Raw genomic sequence first — 22155 nt, 5'->3', positions numbered from 1 at the left:
CTATGGAGCACATCATAATGGAACTCATTAACAAAGACATTGGAAACCTCCAAACACTTGACCTGACCCAGTTCAGCTTTGTTAAGGGCAGATCATGCCTACTAAACCTGGTTGATTTCTTCGAGACAGTCACCAAGGCCATAGATGAGGGGAAAGGTGGTTCACACAGCCTACCTTGAACTCACCAAGGCTTTCGACACCATTCCCCACTCGTGTATTACAGAAAAACACACCAGCCTGAACATAAACCCCTATGTCATGAGATGTGTTGCCAACTGGCTTACAGACAGAACTTACACGGTAAGATTAGTGGGCTCCAGGTCCGACTATAAACCAGTCACAAGTGGTGTCCTGCAAGACTCATTCCTGGGACCCCTACTGTTCGGCATATACTTCTCAGAAGTACAGGCAAACACAGGAGAACTATGGCTAACTAAGTTCACTGATGACTGCAAACTGGGAGCCATAATTGACTCTCAGGCTGACACGGACATCCTCCAATAGGGCCTTACTGAGATGGACACCTGGTGTCAAAGTCATGGCCTCAAGCTAAATGCCAAAAAATGCATAGTCATCCCCTTTGGGAAAAACAAAACACCCACGAATTACCACATAGGTGGCAGCACCTTAATACAGAAGAGGTAATAAGAGATCTGGGGACCCAGGTAGATATTAATCTCTCATTTGACAATCAAAGTAGTTAGGAAATCCTTCTATGTGGCCCATATAATTACTAAAGGGTTCGCATCTAGAAATAAAGAGGTTATAGTGCCCCTCTACTCGTCACTCATTAGACCCATCATAGAGTACAATGTCCCATTTGGGATGTACCTCACAAGACACTTCCAACAACTGGAAAGACTACAAAAGTACCTCACCAAGAGGATTACTGGTCTCAAACATAGGTCCTATGCAGCCCGACTGAAAAAACTCTGGCTGTATTCAGTGTCATATCACTTACTCAGAGATGATCTCTGCCTGACTTACAAAGCCATGTCCAACTCCACTTAAAGAAATCCAAGTCACTGCGAGCCACGCGCTCTAGTGAGCTAAACCTCGCCACAACAATAAATAGAACATGCTGGGGGATAGATGCCTGTTACACATACTCCCCATGCTTTGGAACAAAATTCCATATTACATCAGGCAGAGCCCCTCACTAACACTCTTCAAGAGAAACCTTGACGAGTGGATGGGTAACAGAAAATACACCCCTGGGATCACTTCATTGGCTCTGCTTGACAGAAGATCAGTTAATTAATCAATGGGGCAGCGAAAGCCGACAAACTCTGGCTAGGCTTATAACTGCCCTCAGGCAGATAGCCTAGTACTTACCTATGAACCTATGTACATAGTTTTGCCTGTTAGTATTAAGTTAATACGTTTTATGGGGGTATTGGGAGGGGTCTAATTTTTTTTATTCAAATTTCACAATCTTGAAAAAGAAAAGTAAAACCCCACTTCCGCGAAAGTGCACTACATTGAAAGTGCACTTTCGCGAAAGCCGATTCACTGAACTGGAAAATAAAAATAAAAAACTTCTGTAAACACTGCTTTGCTGGGGGCTTCACACCCCCTACTTAAATATACTAACTCCAAAATCGCACTACAGTGGGGAAAAGGATATATTTCTTTATCCCCACTGTAACGTGCGTCAGCAAATCGTCTTTCGCAAAAGTCCACTTCCAATGTAGTGCACTTTCGCTTAAGTAGGTTCGACCTTCTATTTCTCGACAAACTGTGTTTTTGACAGAGGGAGACCCATTGGGAGTATTTTTTTTTTTTTAGTCCTTTCAATAAAGCAAAAAATTTTGTAAGATGTGACATAGGGTCAAATGGATATGACAAGAAACAACTGTATAAAAGTTCAACCTGACAAATAGTATATGCATGTAACACAAAAGCTGGATCTAGACGTTTAACAAAAAACGTGTTATATATAAAAGATGGGAATAATAACTTTTTAATGAAATGAAGCTTTCTTTAATGTATTTAATTGTCAAAAGTCTTACAGATAAATACAAAAAAGAAAGAGGAGTTAACTATATTAAAAACTGTTGAGTGTAAATGGCTGCTTTACAGGAAACACACTTAGAAAGAACTGAACATGTGAATTTGATAAAGAAAGGTTTTTAGATGGTTATTCAGAGGAATACCTGGGACAACGGAAAAGAGGAGTACTTATACTAATTGCAGGAGAAGCTCCAATAGTGATAGACAAGGATAAAAAAGACAATAATGGCAGATTTGTCGTGCTAAGGGGTTGCTGAGGAGGGAGGTACACTGGCATGTATTGATATTCCACCTAAAAGTGCTATAATGGAGATTAAGAAAATTCTGGGAAAAATAATCAGTTTTCAGCAAGGAATATTACTTATATAGATCGGGACTGGAATGTGATTTGCAGCAGTGAAAATATGTGTGGCCCCAGAAGGGAAAGTATAACAAAGGAGGATAGATTTTTGAAGAAATTTATGAAAATAGTTGGCATGGAGGATGTGAATTCAGTAATAGGAGTTCGGAGTGAATTTACATGTTATTCCCCACAATATAAAAATTGGGCTAGGCTAGACAGAATTTGCGTTTCACAAGAACATATGCATTTAATTCAAGGTTTTTATACACACCATTAACTATTTCACTTCATGCGCCAATAATAACTAAAATAAAAACACAGGGTAATGAAATAAAAATGAGACAATGGCGCTTTCCCACCTATCTGCTGAAAAAGAGAGGAATTTAAAGAATGGGTAGTGGAGATTGTTCAGGAGCTATTAGAGAAAATAGAAATTTCTTCTGAAAATATACCTAGGGAGTAGGATATAATTAAGGTGGAGTTTAAAAATAGGGTGGAAATAGAAAGGGCGCTATGGTTAAGAACTAATAATTATTTAGAGGGACTGACAAATGTTAAAGTATTACAGAATAAAGGGACTCTCATGGAACAAAAACAGGATCAGCTGTAGAATGCTAAGCAGAAAATAAGGGATTACCTCAATAATATGCATGAGTTTAGAAAGACTGCTGTTGAGCAACGGTTTTTTTTCCTAATACTACAACACAAAAACTTTTACCAGAACAACCTAGGCAACAGAAAGTAGAAAGGGCTGTCGCCAAGCTTAGGGAGCCTATAACAAGGAAGGTAATAAGAGATCCTGTAAAGGCATTAGAAATATTTTGGAAATTCTATGAAAGTCTGTATAAAGCAGGAAATCAAAAAAAGGTACAAATGGAAATGTTTATGGAAAAGAAGTTATGTACTTACCATGATGTTCCATCTGTATTGTCTATTTTTCATTTCTCCTCACATATGGGTTCCGATCCGAACCATCAGATCTGACTTTGCCGTTACTAAGCTCATCGCAACCAAAAATCTCTTAGAAACCTCCCCTTACTCACAGTGCACCTCTCCCTTTTACCACAGATCTTGTTTGCTAAGATTATTCCCAGAAGGAAAATATACAGAAGGAAATGTTTATATGGAAGGATTGTAAGGAGACCATTTCTGGAGTATGGAGAAGATAAAAATAACCATACATTATACTTCCTGTTGCCACGGTGGTGCAGCGGTAGCATTGTCACCTCACAGCAAGAGGTTCTCCCGTTTGATTCTCGGCTGGAGTGCCTTCATTGTGGAGTCTGCATGTCCTCCCCGTGGTCGAGTGGCATTCGAAAGACATGTGTGAATGGGTTGGGCATCAGGCTGGCACCTCGGCACTGTAAAAATCTACTGCGAATCATTAGTGGACCGGAGTTCCGCTGTGGCGACCCCTAACCGGGAAAAGCTGAAAGAATTACAACAACATTATACTTTCTGTTCTTCCAGAAACAAAAGGTTGAGGGCTTGGAAGGAGGGGTTGTGAGGAGAAATGAAAAATCAACAATACAGATGGAATGTTATGGTAAGTACATAACTTCTTTATCTGATATTGTCAATTTTTTTCATTTCATCTACACATATGGGACAGAGTCTTCAGCTACCTTCACCCTGGGTGGACTTGTAGAAGAATATTCTTCAGAACCATCAAATTAAAGGAGGTTCTTCCCCTGGAGACCAAATCCAACTTGCAATGAATGATAGAGGTATGGTGATTTGCCCAAGCGGCCACTGCACAAATGTCATCCATGAATGCATTACTCTGAAAAACTGCTGAAGTAGCCATGGCCCTGACTGAATGAGCCTGGACAGGCTTGGGAAGAGCTATACCTTCTTTGTTGTAGACAAAAGTAATGCAATCGGATAGCCATTTCGCTAGAGTAACCTTGGATGCTGGTAGGCCATTCCTAGGGCTGGAGAGGGGAAATGAACAATTGATCTGCCTTCCTAAATTCTTTTGTCCTGTGCAAATAAAACATAATTGTCTATGGATATCCAACAGATTCAGTATGTATTCACCTTTATTAGTGAAGTTAGGAAAGAAAACAGGCAAGTTAATTGTTTTGTTGATATTAGTCTCAGAAACAACTTTAGGTAAAAAGGAAGGGGTGGTGCGCAAGGAAACCCTGTCTTTTAGGAAAATCGGGTGTGGAGGCAGGGAGGATAAGGCCTGAACTTCCGATATTCTTCTAGCTGAAGTAATGGCTACTTGGAAAATGGTCTTCCAAGACAAAAATTTCATATCACATATCGCTGTAGGTTCAAACGGGGACTGAACTATAAAACATAGCACCAACTTAAGGTCCCAAGGAGGAGACGGATCCTTGTGTGGGGTCCTTAGTAATAAAGTCCTTTTCAAGTAGGTCTTGTAAACTTTGTTGGAAATCAGTGACAAGTTATCTTTCCCAATGTGAAAAACACAGATAGCTGCTAATTGCACTTTGATAGTAGAGGCTGCTGCCCCATTGTCAAAGAGGTGATCCAAAAATCTAGAATGGAGTGAATAGGAGCTGTGAAAGGGTCTACATCATGTTACATAGACAAGGTTACAAACCTCCTCCATTTGCTCCTATACATCTTTTGAGTGGATTGCTTATGGGATGATATCAAAATACAATGAATGGGGGAGGAAAGTATAGGTTGTCTGCCTATAAATGGAATTGGAGGAGCCAAGCCGTCAGCTTGAGGTTGGACAGCTTGGGATGAGTCATTCTTGTCAGGTGCGACAGAAGGTCTGAAGAAGGTTCCAGAATTCAGGGTTTTTCCCATAAATGAGGCCAAAGGAAGGGAAACCAGATTTGTTCAGGTCAAAATGGTGCAATGATGATTATTGTTCTCTTCAACCTCTTTGGTCTCTGGAGAAATTTGGGGATCAAGGGGGTAGGGGAAAGGCATAAAGGATCCCAGGAGGCTAATCATGTATGTGAGCATCCCTCAGGGACTCACTGGTTGGGGGGATTAGGGCAAAGTAGCTGCTGTATTTGTCATTCAAAGGGGATGCAAAGAGGTCACAGCAGGGTTGGCCCCACCTGCGGAAAATCTCTTCCATTACTCTCTGGTTGAGGGACCACTTGTGAGGCATAAGAATGGATCTCTCAACTTGTCTGCAATCACATTGGGCTTTTCCTGGAATGTGCATTGCTACAAGAAAGTGATTGGATGAGATTGACCACTGCCACACTCTTAGCGCTTTTTGACACAGGGCTATGATCTTGTTCCTCCTTGCTTGTTTATGTACCAGACTCATGTTGTTTATTTGAATCTCCAGTGTCTCAAGAGGAAGAGCAGCTTGAAAAGCCTGCAATGCTAGGAGCACTACCCTCATCTCCAGGACATTTATGTGTAAATTGGCCTCATTGGGAGGCCAGGTGACTTGAACCATCTTCCCCAGATAATGACCCCCCCCCCCAATGTGGGAAGCACCTGTGTTCACAATGTCTATCAAAAGAACCCAACCACAGGAGAGCAATAATACGTCCTTCAATATTGTTCAGTACTGCAACAGTTCAAAGACACGACGAACAGTGTCCCAAAATCAGCTTTATTCACAACAACGGATCAAGCGCTTTCATCCACCGATAGTGGACTTCATCAGAATCAATTAACTAATAAAATTCAAAATATTTATACACATTTAGGCACCAAAACTTAATATATATTTAAAGAACAACACACAAAAAATAAAAGCTTTTATATAATATTGTACATCCAACGAATAAAATCAAATACATTACTAATTTGATATATAATTCATTAAACTTCCTCATTCTGTATAAAAATAAGGTGACAATGCTTTGTATACTATTTTGTACTACTTAGTATAACATTATTATAAAGTGCCTAGGATCTGAGTTGATTCATAATTTAAACAATAGTTCAAAAATGTGCTCAATATATAATAATTCACTTAAATCAATTAACTACTTTACTAATGAACCTAAAAAAATATATTTTTAATTATTTTAATTTAAAAATATTAATAATTCATAGATAATTTATAAAATATTTATAAATTTAAATATAATAAATATAATAATACAACATGAATTTGAATAAATAAATATATATATAACTTTAATAATTCATTAATAAAAATGGTTTTAAAGAAATGCCATCATTTAGGCCTGGGGGAGTCGTGGCATCAGTTAGTATCTGCCATTTTGCTTCCTTCTCAGCTATGCGGACCCCCAGATTGCCTCCCCTCATATTGTGTTCACAGTGGCCTGAGGTTGCAGGGGAACAAAGGGTCATCCCTGCATTACCTGATGTGAATGAATCTGCCATGATAGGGCTGTTCTGCAGGTGTCCATAGTGATTATATGGTAAGACACTGGTTGCTGGATAACTGAAATAACACAAAAATAGCAGACTGGTTTCGGCTGAAAAGCCTTCCTCAGTGTACTGAGGAAGGCTTTTCAGCCAAAACCGGTCTGTTATTTTTGTGTTATTTCATCTATTAAAAAAGCTTTGTGAGCTAACAAATGTGTGCTGGCCTTCAGTTCTTCACTGGGATTTACAATTGGGCTGTGCACCATATCCATACTTGTGGGACTTTGGACATTCAGTTGCTGGATAATTGACCATTGTGAGACCAGAAGCCATTGTAGTATTTGCATGTGAAATCTTGCCAGCAGGACTAAGACTATAGCAGTTGCCATTGAGCCTAGAGCCTGTGAGACATGGTGGGTGGCTATATTCATGTTCTGAAGTAGTTTGTGTGTTTGGCACCTGATCGTTAGCACTCTGTATTGCGGAAGTCTTGCAACCAACTGATTTGTGTCCAAAATTGCTCCTATTAACTCCAGTGTTTGAGCCAGGTCCAAGTGTGTCTTTTCATAATTTATTGTTATACCTACCTCTGTACTGGATAACAACATCTCTTGCCCAAATAAGTAGATGCCTGGATGGGGCAGAAATGAGCCAGTCATCCAAACAGGGAAACACATGGAATCCTTGTCATCTCAAGTTAGCCGCTACCACTGCCATGCATTTGATGAACACTCTGGGGGCTGTAGTGAGACCAAAGGGCAGCAATCTGAACTGGTAATGACTGGCTCCCAGCCAGAAACATAAGTACCTTCTGGATCACCTATCCATTTGTATGTGGTAGTATGCATCTTGAAGGTCTATGGAGCACATTCAGTCGTCCTGTTCCAAGAAAGAAAGTATGGACTGTACCTTGACCATTCAGAACTTGTGGCATTGAACCAATTTGTTTAGTCTGCTGAGATCCAGAATTGGTCTCCAGTCCCCTGTTTTCTTTGGAACTACAAACAATCTTGAGTAAGTTCCAAATCTTCTTTGATCTGGGGGGCTCTTTTGTCCATCAGTATCTGAATTTGAATAACTGCCTGATCCCTTTGCCTGGGTAGGCATCCAGGATTCTTCTGTTGGGGGGAGGGTCTTGAGAAAATGGGATTAGATATCCTCTGGATATTATCCTCTGCACCCGTAAATCGATGGTTATTTTTAGTCAGGCTCTCCAGTGCAGGGATAGTCAACCTCCAATTGCCTCCAGAGGTGGGCAATCAGGCCTCCTTTCAGGAGTGCTGGAAGGGTCCCCCAATGAAAGGCTCTCTTGACCTTTTGTTCTGTGGGCCTTCTGCCATGAGGGTGCCGTCTTCCAGAATTGATCCCCCCCTGCCCCTAGGGGAACTCTCTCCACATATGTGTCTTGGTAAGACCCCTGTGATTTCTTGAACCACATTTTGCCACCTCCTCTCTCTGACTTTTAGGGAAGGTCAACTGGATAGCATGTCTGTGACCTTGGGACCAAAAAGGGACATTCTGTTAAATGGAGCATTGATGAAAGAAGACTTAAAAGGCTCCACAAAGTTGCACAGATACATCCTCATCAAAATGCCAGAACCCACTACTGTCCTCATTCCTTTGGCTGCATGAGCAAGGAGCCTCATGGAAGAGTTAGCTACAGAATGTAGGGTTGCCAGCTGGGAAGCAACCTTTTCTTGGACTCCCTCAGCTATGGCTCCTTTAAGATTAACTCAGAACTCCTTGATCAGATCTCTTTGCAAACTGGTGAAATGGGAAAGGTAATTCAACGATCGTAAGGGAAAGGTTTCTGAAGAAAAGACTCACTTCCCACATCTATCCATCATTCTGGAATCCTTATTAAGAGGATGAAAAGTGGAACTCTTGTCCGATAGTGCCTTTTTGTAGCTGCCACCACCACCATGGCATCTACTGCAATGCCTTTTGTCAAAAAGGTTTTGTCAGCTGGTGCTGTAATAATCTTGTTTGGTCTCCAGGGAGTTGGTTCAATGGAATCTGGGCTCTCACACGCCTGCCAAGAGATCAATTCTATGAGCTCCTCAGTGGGTGGAGAGACAAAGGAGGTAGACATCAGGATCCAAAGGCTGCCAAGTACACTGACTCCTCAGGTGAGGGAGCCACCTCTCTGTTGCAAGATCTCCAAGATGTCTCCAAAGGAAACATCCTCAGGAGGTAACCAAGGGGATCCTTCTCACTCATCGAGGTCAGTGTCTTTTTTGACTGACTCCTCAGATGAGTCCAAATGCTTCCTCTTGCAGGTCCTCTTCTGAGGAACCTCCTCAGTGGGATACCACGGGGAGGTTTCAGAAGAGGCAGGGGTACCCCGATAGGTATCCTGAGGCCTAAGATCCCACTGTCCATGTGGAACATCCTGGTCAGAAAAGGTGGACAGGGGGTGTAGATGGGGCTGAGGATCTGAGAGGGGAGGTGACTTCCTAGTTGCTGAGGCAGCTATAGCCCTCTCCAGATCCCCAAAAGCTGACTACTCCTGAGTGGGAAGGGAGTCTGCCTCTGACAAGACATGCTTGTGGGAAGGAGTTCTCCCCAGCTGTGAAGACAGCTTGCCCAGGGTTGAAGCCAGCACCAAGCTCACTTGAGTGGAAGCCCCAAGATGCAGAGACTGTTCAGAGGGTCTGGGAATCGACCGCACCCGTGGTCCACCAGATTTGCTACGGCTTCGAGATCTCTCCAGCTCCAAGAAGGCCAAAGAGCTCCTAGCAAAAATCCAATCCGAGGAAATGGAAATCCTTGGATCTGAGCAGGAAGTCACCAGGCATATTGGATCCAAGGACTCTGAGGCTTGTCCTGAAGTTGGAGGAGGAACCAAAGGGGGAGTGGATGGCTTGGATAGACCTAGGACCATTTGAGTTGAAGCCAAGGGGGACTTAGTAATGCCCTGCACCCACAACATTTTCTGGACCATCTGTTCCATGTCCTCTTCTGTAATGCTTCTGATAGAACAGGAAGAAGAAAAAGCCAAAGGAGATCTTGGTCTGCTCAAAAATGGAGATGGTACTCTCAAAGTCATAGGGTCTACAGAAGGGGAGTACTGAATCCTTGGCAGGGAGGTTATAGGATTTAAAGGGCTGGAGATTGGATCTGACTGCAATGGCTCTTACCTGTCAAGATCAGAGAGGCTCGGAACTGAAGGAGCTGGATCTGAGGATGAAGAATTCTTCTCTGAAGGCCCCAATCAAGTCTTGGAGTCAGAGGGTTTGGAAGACTTGGATCTTGGCTTCAAGGGATCTGATGGAGCCAAGGAAGGTCTCTTCTTCCTCTTTCAGAACTTTTGAAGCAGGGTTAGAATGAGCTGACCTAGGTTTAGCCACAAGGTTTGGGGCACCACCAGAAATGGCCTCATTAAAAGAAGATGGTAATAACTCCCAGAGAATAAGTTTATTCTTCCTTTCAACTGGGAGCTATCTCATCTAGATCAAGGGAGGTCATAGTCTTCCTTTCAACTACTGCCCGGTAGTTAAAGGAATGGCAGATTGCACAGTCTTCCTGTAGATGGTGAGGGCCCAGGCAGTAAACACATAGAGTGTGCAAGTCACTGTACAACATTTTGTGACCACAATTAATACATTTCTTGAAGCCAGTAGGCTTATCCTGTTTTGCAGCCATGGCAAGAAAAAAGAAGACAGAGCGCACACAAATGTACACACACCCACACAAAGATGTGCACAAACCACTAAGGGAAAAGGAAATATACTCAAAAGTAAATATTTGTTTTTTTTTTCATATATTATATATATATATATATATATATATATATATATATATATATATATATACACTCACTCCACAGAAAAAGAAAGAATTAGCTAAAGGGTTGAGAATGTCCAAGAGCAAACGGTTAGACCACATCTTCATGAAGTGCCAAACGAGATCTGGGGTAACAGGGAGATGTGCACTCTGGGCAAGGGGAGGTTCCAAGAGCTTTTTGGTTGCCACAAGCTTAGTAATGGCTGAGTTGGATGTCATGGTTCGGATCCAAACCTATACATGAGGATGAAATGAGAAATTGACAATATCAGATGAATTAAATATGCCAAGGTTAGAGGTAGGCAAGGCTCAATTACTAATGGTTAGGATAGGAGGAGATGAGATAAAAATTGTGATGTATAACCAATCTACAGGGAAGTCCAATGGAATAGATGGTATTCCTGTGTAAGTTTGGAAGCCAGGAGGGAAAAAACTGATAAAGATCTGGAAGGTTTTGTTTAACAGTATTGTAAGAGGAGGGGAAGTACCAACATCCTGGAAGAAAGCAGCAGTAGCTGAAATACCTAAAGAGGGTAAAGATCCATTGGACCCAGCTTCATACAGGCCCATTTCAATACTAAACCATGATTATAAAGTGTTCATGTTTATAAAGGCTAAAAGAATGATAAAAGTAATGCCAAAATTGATAGATGTGGATCAATGTGGTTTTGTGGAGGGGAGGCAAACATTTGACAACATTAACAGAACACTGATGATCCAGAGGGAAGCAAAATGTAAGAAAATATCATTGTTGTTAGTAGGTGTTGATGTAGAGAAAGCATTTGACAGAGTAAGCTGGGGCTTTATGAGCAGGGCAATGGAAGCATTTGCATTTCCTGAAAAAATTATAAGGTTGAATAGGAGGATATATGAGGGATTGGAGGTGAAAATTAAAGTGGATGGGGTCCTTTATGTTAATGTCTGCTTGAGCAGGGGAGCCAAGCAGGGGTGTCCTCTTTCCCCTTTGTTATTTGCATTATATTTAGAACCATTGGCAAAGAAAATCAGGGACTCAAAAAATCAAGTATATAATTGGTATGGTAGACAAGAAAAGCTGGATCTATTCGCAGATGATATTATTTTATACCTGACAAAACCAGAAAGAGACGTTACAGTGTTATGGAACATTTTGAGACAGTTTCATATATTTTTGGGATACAAAATTAATTAAGCTAAAACAAAAGCAAAAGCAGTAAATTATGTACCCACACATGAACTGGTTCAGCAATATCCTTCTTTATGGGGACATGATAAAATGAAGTACTTAGGAGTATGAATTAAAAACTATTCTGGTGTGGCAGCCAAGGATATGTGGGAAGAGACTAAACAAAAGATAATACAAAAACTGAGAAAAATGGAAGCTTTGTTATATGGATATGGATAGTAAGATACAAGCAGTCAAAATGTTTTTAGTCCCTTTTGTCTTAAACACAGGTCAGGCATATTTTTATCAACCAGAGGACAAGTTCTGGATAGCAGTTAATAAAGAGAGAAAGGACTTTATCTGGGAGGGGAAGACGGCAAGAGTCAAGTGGGATAAGATGATTTTCCAGTAGAACAGGGTGGATTGGAATTACCCAATTTCAAGGGGTATTTCAGAGCGACACAGTTAAGGCTCCTATACATAGCACAAGCAGAAAACTATAGTTCAAAGTGGAAAGGAGTGATTTTGAAACAGGGGAAGCTCAAGAAACAAGAAGAGACTGGGATTTTGGTTGCAGGCCTTTAAGGAGAATAACAATAATCATACAGAATATTATATCCATAACATAGCAGAAACTGTTCTAAGAACTAAGCCAACACGGGAATGGAGAAAGGAGATTCAGTCAATATGGATGACTGCAATTAGGGATAAAGGCAATAGGGGGCTGGGATTTATTGGAGAAAACTGGCAAAGGAACCAAAGTATTGGGAGCAAATAACTAGAGAGGGAAAGATGCTAGAATGTAAAAATGCCATGAATGTATTTGGACTGCAGGTTAGAGATTGCCTCCCCTAGCAATGATTGATATCAGAGTACAGGTAAAGAGAAAGAAATAGGGGGGTCCTAAATGAAAAACCAGCGCTGGTAGAGTTTTTAGTAGAATCTAGAACAGAAGCTGCCATTAAAAAAACAAATAATTAGTAGACCATATAAATTATTGCATGATAACTATAAGAATCATTCAGAGGAGGTTAGTAAGGATTGGAAAAAGAGACTGGATAAGCAATTCACAAAGAAACAATGGGAGGATATATGTATGTCTCCCAAATATGCAAAAAAATCTAGAAGATTTACGATTTTTGCTTGGAAATGTTTACATAGATATTTTTATATCCCAAGTAGACGCCAGAGAATTTTTCCTCAGGTAGATAGCAAATGTTGGAGGGGGGATGGGTAGAAAGAGGTAATTGGAAGCATATCATCTGGGAGTGCAGTGAGTTGGCAGACTTTAAGGATTCCATGCCGAATGCACTGTCAGAGATGCTGGGGGGCAGACTGGTGTGATGAGGGAGATGATTCTTCTGAGCTGTGATGCAGAATAGGAATTGCGTAGACATGGTAAGGCCTTGCTGTCTCTAATTATGGTGGCTGCCAAAAAACAATTACTAGAAAATGGAAATCAAAATCTAAACCAATATATTAGAAGCAGAGAATATAGTAACAGAGATAAAACAACTGGAATTGAGATCTTAGAAAAAGGTAGGAGCAAACTACATATGAAAAAATGGGAATTGTGAGAACAATACATACAGGGGAGGAATGAGGTTTAAAAGAAGGCAGGACTTAAATGAGCTATGTAATATTTGACTGAAAACAATTGAATAGATTATAAGTGATGTATAATGTTTGCAACTGGGAGTGTGTCAGTATGGTTTGTGATGTAAAATGCTTGCAACTAGGATTGTGTTGATGTGGTTTGTTTTCATTTATATAAATGTATGATTGCTTATGTCGGAAGTGATGGTTTAATAAAGATGTTTCTTATTTAAAAAAGGGACAAGAAGTGAATAATTTATGTAATGTTGTTTAGGTTATATGATATATAGCAATATATGTAAAGCATAATGTTTGTTAATTTTAATGTGATAATACAGTTTGATTACTTTTATATAAATGTAAATGTGTCTAAATCACAAGTGATAACTCAATAAAGGTGTTCAAAAATATAACTAATGAAAAGGTTGCTGCTGGCAAACACCTCTACATTTCAGTGTTTCATGTACAAATTCAGTGCTTGCTGCTCTTGAAGAATAAACTGCCCACGTTACATTTGAAAAAGGGTAAGCTGGAAATATTGCAATAGGGAATGTCTGTCAAACCAGCAACAGGTTCATAGTCACTAGGCATCTCATCCAAAGGAGGACACACTCAGGAGTGCAACCCCCCCCCAAAAAAGAAGGCACTACAATATCAGCACTCCATGTACATGGTGTGGGAGTAGAACCAACAGCCTTCTGCACCAAAGAAAGTATGATACATGTTGTGCTACTAACACTGCTTTTAAAATTTATAGCACAAACACTGATTATGCCCATTTGCTAAACAAAACTGTTACACACTGAAAACAGATTTAGAAGGAGCAACAGTAAACTTCCATTGCCTTGAAACAAAAAATTCCTTAAAAATGCACAGAAGCTCAACAGTCTTTGAAAACTCAGAGAAGTTCAACAGTCCTTGAAAATGTATAGAAACTCAACCTTGTTTTTAAGTGAACAGAAACTCAGCACTCTTTTGAAAATGCAATAAAACTCAACAGTCCTCTCTGATGACAGTGTGGCAGTTGATGTATAGGTTTCAGGCTCTAGGGTCCTGTATTGAAGGTAGAAGGTTTTATGCCTGAATGAGTTAACCAACCTGCTATTTTACACACACAAACACACACACATTCTCTCTCTCTCCCTCACTCACTCTGCACTAACCTATTTCAGGATCTGTTTTTCTCCCCATTCAGGACAACATCCATGCTCATTTCTTAAATTGTGTGCTCCCTTTCAATTTGAATGTGCATGTGTCATATTAAAGGCATACATACAGATGCTACTAAGGATACACTCTGCATGTATCCTTAAAGAAGCAATGTAACAAATGCAAAGCGTGTTCTTAAAGAAGAAATGTAAGTTTTTGTGGCAACCCCCAGACATTTGGCCCCCCTTCATGGCTAGTGAGCCTTAGGTGACTGCCTAGATCATCTAGTGACAGATCCAGCTCTGATTCTGAGCCTGTAAATCTGTCCAGAAGCATCACATTCTATGATGGCCATTTATGTAGTCACATTCTGGGAAGCTACCCAAGACAAAGGCTGAAGTGCTTAGTGAAAGTGTGAGGCCAAAATGTGGTGCTAGCAATGCATCCTTGAATATTATTGGACAATTTTATTTTAATTAGATTAGAAATGCAGACCACAGAACACCAATATATTACTAGGGAGCTTATGACCTTGTGTCAGTGGTTCTCCCTCACATGCCAGATTTTTCTCCATATCCTTACAGGACAATTGCCCAGACATGGACTTGTTTGGTTAGACTGATCAGGTACTCTGCATGTATTCATTTCCATGTTAACACTATCAGGGAATGAGGAGGTATAGCAAACTGTAACACTTTACTTGTGAAATACCCAACAAAAGAGTGGTGCTTTCTGGAATCAGTGAATTTGTTTTCACCTGATTAAGGGTAAGTATGATGGCTTTGAGTAGCTTTTATTGTTTGTGTTGGTTGCTTCTCATTATTAATTCTGACAAAAGATTATGGGCCAGATTCAATAAAGCCTACACTAAGTGTACACCATTCTGAGTGAACAGACAACAGAGACATAACACAGACCTTCTTCCTCCTAATTTTAGTTTTCCTACTGATATTCTTGCAGCTTTAAATAATATTGTCAGAGATTCATAAAGGTTACCTCAAAATTTAGACTACATGTACACTTAGTGTGATCCTTCTGAGTGACTAGAAAGCACAAAAATGTGATAAGAATTTTATTGAATACATACTGTGTACACTTAGTATAGGCTTTATTGAATCTGGCTCTATCTGTTTTACCTAAAAATGAATAAACAATACATTTATTTCACTTGTGGTACAGTTACTCTAACTTAAAAGGGTTGCCGATTGTATAGTCTTGCTTTGTTATCTGTGCTATGGAACATGTCATTAACATTACTTTTGTGTCTGTATTATACATATATATATTTTCCCCTCTATACAGGTTCCTTCAGAAGCACCTCAGTGAAAGATTGGACTGAATTTCAGTCAAATGGATTCTTAACATTATGTGAATGATCTCTAAGACTCTGCTGCCTTTGTGGACTTATCCTCGGTGGAAAACATTTTGCTGCAAAACTCAATGGATGCTGTGAGCTCCCTGTCACTGCTCTAAAAGCAATGAGTAGGAATTAAACCTTACCATCTAAGAAGAACAGTTACTGTCTAGTCAAGATATCCAAGAAGAAGTTCCCATTTTATAGACATTTACTACTAATACAAGTTAAAAAGTATCAAACTTTATAATTAATAGAAGTCAAGAAGCATAGACTGCCTCACTGTGTATTTTAGTGGACAGCTGAAAAGTGTTTTATCTGTCTATTGACAAGGAACATAGTTTACAGAAATGCATGTCTGGTATTACCACACACCTGATTAAGGTCATGAGCTTAATCTTATAATCCTAGGTTTGATTCTTTCACTCTCTATTTGCACGTTGGATGACTCTGACCTAGTCACTTAACCAGATATTATTATTGATCACTTTTGAAAGGAAGCACCTATACCTAGTGGGCTTACCCAGTTAGCAAATGAATGAAATTAAGAATCACAGCTTTTTCATGTGCATTAAATGAAGAAAGTTACTTAAATGAGAAATCATTAGCATTTATTTTGCTCCACTACAAAATGCCTTTGCTTGTGATAACTAACACTTGTGAATAACAATATGTTTGCAGAATCTTGTGCTTACATATGATTTTATCCTTAGTAGGGCTGAAACTCTTTGCATTTATTTCCATTCATTCTTTTGACTGATTCATGCTTCCAACAGGGAAATGTTGACCTCACTTTTTTGTAAGAAAGACGAACTAAAATAATGCAAGTGCTACAACCTCTTTCTGAAGGACTTCTTCTGTGGGGCTTGTGACTAATAGTGTGTTCTGTAGATTGTGTAACTAGAGAAGTAGGAGGTTCAATTCTCACCGTAGAGAACTTTGTGTGTGTGTGTGTGTGTGTGTGTGTGTGTGTGTGTGTGTGTGTGTGTGTGTGTAGGGGGATTGCAACAAGTAAGTAATACCTCAATGTCAAATGTGCTGTGTCCTTTTCCATTGAGGAGAATACATTTAAAACCTTGACAACAGGATGGGAAATTGTAAATTTAACCCTGGTCCAGCCTCCATGTCCATTATGGACAGAGGCCATCAGTAAGAAAAGTATTATCCTAACACCCTTCTTTACAAATCCTTAGATGCCTCCCTACTAACATGCGCCCTCACCCCCATACAGACACCCACGATACTCAGGATCCAAATGGTTTGGTGTGAGCAGCTAAGCTTGTAAGGACCCTAGTGGTCATTAGCCTAGTAACAACCTATGAAGAAAAGCCTAAGCCTAGAGCAGGACCCCATCCCAAATTACAGTCATGATTGTACATGTCATTTTGGGAAATTTTGTAAGAACCTAGTAAAATAAGGCCTTTTTCAAAACAAACACATCTGTTAGCCATTCTTGTTTGGTTTAAAGCCTTGGCATCACACAAAGCTCATTCTAGTCAGGGCATTATACAGTCTTCTAGTAAAAGAAGAAGAAATGACTTAATCGTTGGTCTGCTGCCCTAAGTTATCAGTAGGCCATGTGAGTTACTGTTCCAGGCACACCATAATTGTTCTGCACTTCAGACAAATGCCAACAGATTTCATTAGCTTCAATTAAGTTTTTGTATATATGTCATATATTTTAATATGTTGTTGTTGAGTCCACGTAAACAAAACAATAATACTGCCTAAGTATACCACAGCAAACTTATAAACAATTAATTGTCCATTTCAGATTCCATCACCTGTGTTAACACAAGCAATAACTGTAAATGTAAGCACTTTAACCACTAATGCATTCTGTTTTTTCTAACAAACCCAGGTTTTTACCTAGCAAATCAGTAAACACTGCCCTTAAGACTTCTGCATATCAATTTTTGCATTAACAAAGTATTCCCAATCTTTTGTAAAAAGTCTTCCTTGCTTCATAGAACATAGTATATTAAAGAGATTACATGTAGCAAAGCTTCTGGCTAGAAATTTCTGCATAAACAGCTAACTCATTTTCTTCATTATCATACATTTAATTATTAAATAAGTCATATTTGTATCTCAGCTTCAACAAGCACTATGCCATATTATACCATTTCACTAGTTCAGTGGGAATATCAAGCCCAATAAATGCTCTACAAATATTTCTGCATACCTATAGTTTAAGAGCATTTCCCTTCTTTTATTAATTCATGATACTTGTAGGCTAGATGTATCCACTACCCAAAGGTTCCAGAGTGCAATCACTTCAATCTTTTTTAGCGTCTTTACTTCCCCATAGCAGAAATAAATTGTAAATCCTACTTTCCTTCAGTCTAGAATTTGTATCATGCCAGAATCACAAATGTAATCATGTTGTGCTACATGGCATATTGCTATACAGCTCACTAGATTTAATCATTTCAGGCAAACATATTTCATAATATGGGTAAACATTAGGAAAAGGCTGAGGTAGTCTGAGAAGCTTTTTTATGAAATGTCTACTGGAGTTTATGAAATTCATCCTTCTACCTTGTCTCCATATCTCCATTGTGAACAATGTGGAAACTTGAATAAATCACCTACAGCACATATACAACCCACTAACAATTTTCCATTTCAATATTTTCTTCAGAAATAACTATTTTTGTATACTTTGGGTATACCAGTCATTAATCATGAAGGTTATCCCCAAATAATAATAAATTCCCTTCATTATTTACACACACACACACACACACACACACACACACACACACACACACACTTTACTACCACAATCCTGAAGCCCACAGTCTTGAACATTACAATCCCAGGACCGTAATTTTAAAGACCAAAACACTGAAGAAAGAATATCCTTTCCAGTGTAAACTCAGGAACAAGGCCTAACATGGGTCATGTGGGAGGAAGGCAAGTTCAGAAGTTTGACACTATGGTCTTCAGCATTTTGATATTCTACTGTATAGGATCCTAGGATTGTGGCCTTCACTTACTAATGCTCTACTTATCTACTTCCCATAAAATATATCTGCTTATGTTACCGATATATGATAAAATATCCACAAAGAGTGTATATGATTTGCCATTCTTAATGGCTGCATGTTTATCCACCAGATGGGAAAAGATTAAGAAAGACAAGCCTGTTTAGCTATCTATGAAACCAAATTGAACAAGTATCTAGAAACCCCAATTAATCTCTTTCAGTGATCTAGTTATTCTACCATGTTAAAATGTTCAGTGAGCACTTCTACTGTATAGCAGTACCATATTTTTAGTATTGGCATAATTAAGTTACCTTGTCATTAAAGATAAATCAGTTATCCAGCAGATAACAGAGATACAAAAATCTCTGCCCAAAATAGCAGCATGTATACTATCCATTCCAGGTATTTTGTTTTTACTTTTTATGGAAATAATAAACATTTAATCCTGCATGATTTCTGACAAGTTAAAATCATATAAAAACAAAGCACACACCAAAGTTGTTCTATATGTATCAGTAACACCAAGTGGTATCTAAAGCATCCTGGTTAGGAAAAAAAGAGGCATGCTTATTAAGCAAGTTTCCTAGAGTACAAAAGTCCATAGCTATCTTTTGTTAAGCACCTCTAAGAACTGTTATTCTGTACTGTCATACTAGAGCTTAACAACGGCCTCTGACAGCCATCACAGAAGAGAGGCAGAAACTAAACTAGCTTTAAAATATGTTGGGTACTCCACTTTGCCACACTTCTAAACAAAAAAGAGAGGCAGAGTAAAGTATGTAACAGATTTTAAAGCTATTAATTCCTCAGAGTAATGTTTCACTTCTGTGAGCTATCTCTGTGGCAGCTCTAAGTGTGTTAAGGTTTTCAAAACTACAAAGCACTTCACAAGCCTACACTTTTTTCTGTAACTATTAGTACAGGGAGCATATAAAGGTCTGTACACTACAAAGAATTATGGCTAAGTTTTTCTTTGCTTCAGTCTCCAAGTGAATTTCTTGGAATACATGTGTCAAATACATAATATATTCATTGTGATCAGAAACCCACTGTGTGTGTGTGTGTGTATCTATATATATATATATATATATATATATATATATATATATATATATATATATATGTGTGTGTGTGTGTGTGTGTGTGTGTATCTATATATATATATATATATATATATATATATATAAAATATATATATATATATATATATATATATATATATATATATGTGTGTGTGTGTGTATGTGCGCGTGCAGAATGAAAGGGTCCTTTCGAAGTAAGATGATTCAAAATAAATCCAGTTTTATTAGTAATGATCCAAATATCTACTACATATTTCTGTCATAAAAATAAACGTGATCCTCCTTTGATTCAAAACAGGATTCTGTGTTACTCAAGTTTAACATTCTTCATCTTACTCTCTGCATAGGAGTTTGACTTTAACCTATCCCGTGCTGCTGCTCTTACATTTAGATCACCCCTTATGAAAATATCCTCTACTTCATTATCCAGTGTTAGGGTTATCATAGATTTTCTACATCTTTGTCACATGACATATTTAACGTGGACTCAGACTTGAGGGTAAATGCACATTTATTGTCATATATTTCAGACATTAACAGCTCACTTCAGTTACTAATGTAAATGAAGCTCCTTTAACTGTTCTTGATTACAAAAAATAATGACTCCACCAAGTGCCTCTCCACAGTTACGATCTTTTCCTGTAGTTCCATGGAAGCATAAACAACATATGAGGTCCAGTGTAGCAGTGAACTCCAAAAAAAAAAATAAATAAATACTGGTCTCACTGTTTATTGGCCTATTTTACACTACACTGTCCCATCTAGGGACATTCCGAAGCACATCACTCAGTGTTTCTGGGTAGGTAGCCATTATGAAGTTATTCTCCTTTAAACAGGCAGTATGTGCCCCTATGTTATGATATCAAATATAAACCAGCCCTATCAATACAGAAGTTACCAGAAGTAGTTCTATCTCGTCTCTCTACCAAAATATGTACCTGCTTAATATGACTGGGCATATCTATCCATTTTTTAAGCTCTAGTTTTTGTTGCATGCAACGTTTGTCATCTTTCTTATATAAGTTTTGTTAAATTAATTCACAAGGTCATTCTTAGAGTATGTCCCTCTTTTGTATGCACCAAATATTGTCAACTAAATGTAAATATCTGACTTTTTTCTACTCTTCTGTAGTTGTTTAGGAGTATCTATGCAGAATAAGTTTTCCATTATTTAAAAAAAAAGCAATTCTCTTTTCTTGTAAAATATCAACATTTTTGCAATGGGGCTTGCTATATTTAAATTTTTCATTATCAAAAGACTTTAAGAATTCACTCCTTCCTATGTATTTTTCCAAAGAAAAATATAAAAATGTATTTCTTCTTCATCATTTTTCTGAACCATTTTATAACATTTTGAATGAGACGTTTCATACTAAAAGTAATTTATCAATTTGTAGACCGGTTTCAGTTCCTCACTCTTCCTATATGCTTTAATTTTATTCATTCTTTCCTGACCTCTCTTTTTACAAGTTCATTTTCCTACGACTAACCCATTCAGAGTGAGAAATATTGTCTTTGCCTTACCATCTGTACCTGGGCCAGTGCTAATATATTTTGTCAGCTTTACTGAGGCAGACCCTTTTATTGTGGCTTTCTCTTTATTAAATCCATTCTACAGTCTTGCTCTCAACCCCCCCAGCAGATATGTGTCTATTAGGTGTTAAAATCAAATCCATGTTTATTCCTGATTTCTCTTCTCTCTTTCAACAAATTTCTCTTACCTTATTTAATTGCCTCCGTTTGTCATATTCACATACTTTGAAATCTCAGCAGCTGTGTTTCTTAACCCACTTTCCTTCTGTATCCTAGTAATTTTCATTGAATGCATGTAGAGAAATGCTGACTGCATCTATTTCCTCTCTTAACTCCAAGATATGCCCCAGTATTATTATTATCTGTGTAGCTACTTCATCATTATTTAATATTCTTAGTATATCGAGGGATAACTTAGCTTGTTCTTTCCATTTTTCTTTGCCTACTACTACTACTTCTTGCTTGCCTTACTAATCAAAAATATGCCCCCCTCCTTACCTAAGTCACTCAGTGTGTATCCCTAAACACAGCTAAACTACTTACAGTGAGGGAATCATGAGAAATAATTCATCACAGATCCCACATGTCACGTATTCTTAAAACTGTCCATCATTTTGGACAGGTTGCCTAGTAATAGAATTAGATTTTAAGCCTTCTGAAGTGATCAGTACTTCCAATTAAGCCATCATAACCGCCTCACATTTATCAGTAATCATCGCCTCATTTTTATGGCTCCTGCTGTTATTTTGATACCTTTATTCCATCACTCTCATTCAATTGAAGCTTTGGGTAATAGTCTTTTGCCCTGCTTCTTCCTGACTCTCTAGGATAAATCCCTTTTTATCCAAATCTGTTATGCAGCAATGACCACA

At 38.7% G+C, this 22155-nt stretch overlaps 1 protein-coding gene across 2 annotated transcripts in view; it reads left to right on the top strand.

The window, feature by feature from the left end:
- Positions 1-16002, top strand: part of LOC122789943 (arf-GAP with Rho-GAP domain, ANK repeat and PH domain-containing protein 1-like) — a 1460469-nt gene extending 1444467 nt beyond the window's left edge. For both annotated transcript variants that reach the window (XM_044057421.1, XM_044057422.1), the window contains one exon: positions 15624-16002. In XM_044057421.1, coding sequence (XP_043913356.1) covers positions 15624-15647 — 24 coding nt within the window. In that variant the 3' untranslated portion in view covers positions 15648-16002. The remainder of the gene's footprint in view (positions 1-15623) is intronic.
- The last annotated feature ends 6153 nt before the right edge of the window (positions 16003-22155 follow it).

This window comes from Protopterus annectens, chromosome 15.part0 (genome assembly GCF_019279795.1).
Source record: "Protopterus annectens isolate FY-2018-M chromosome 15.part0, PAN1.0, whole genome shotgun sequence".
In the NCBI taxonomy this organism is placed as follows: domain Eukaryota; kingdom Metazoa; phylum Chordata; order Ceratodontiformes; family Protopteridae; genus Protopterus; species Protopterus annectens.
This window is presented reverse-complemented; position numbering and strand designations above follow the sequence as displayed.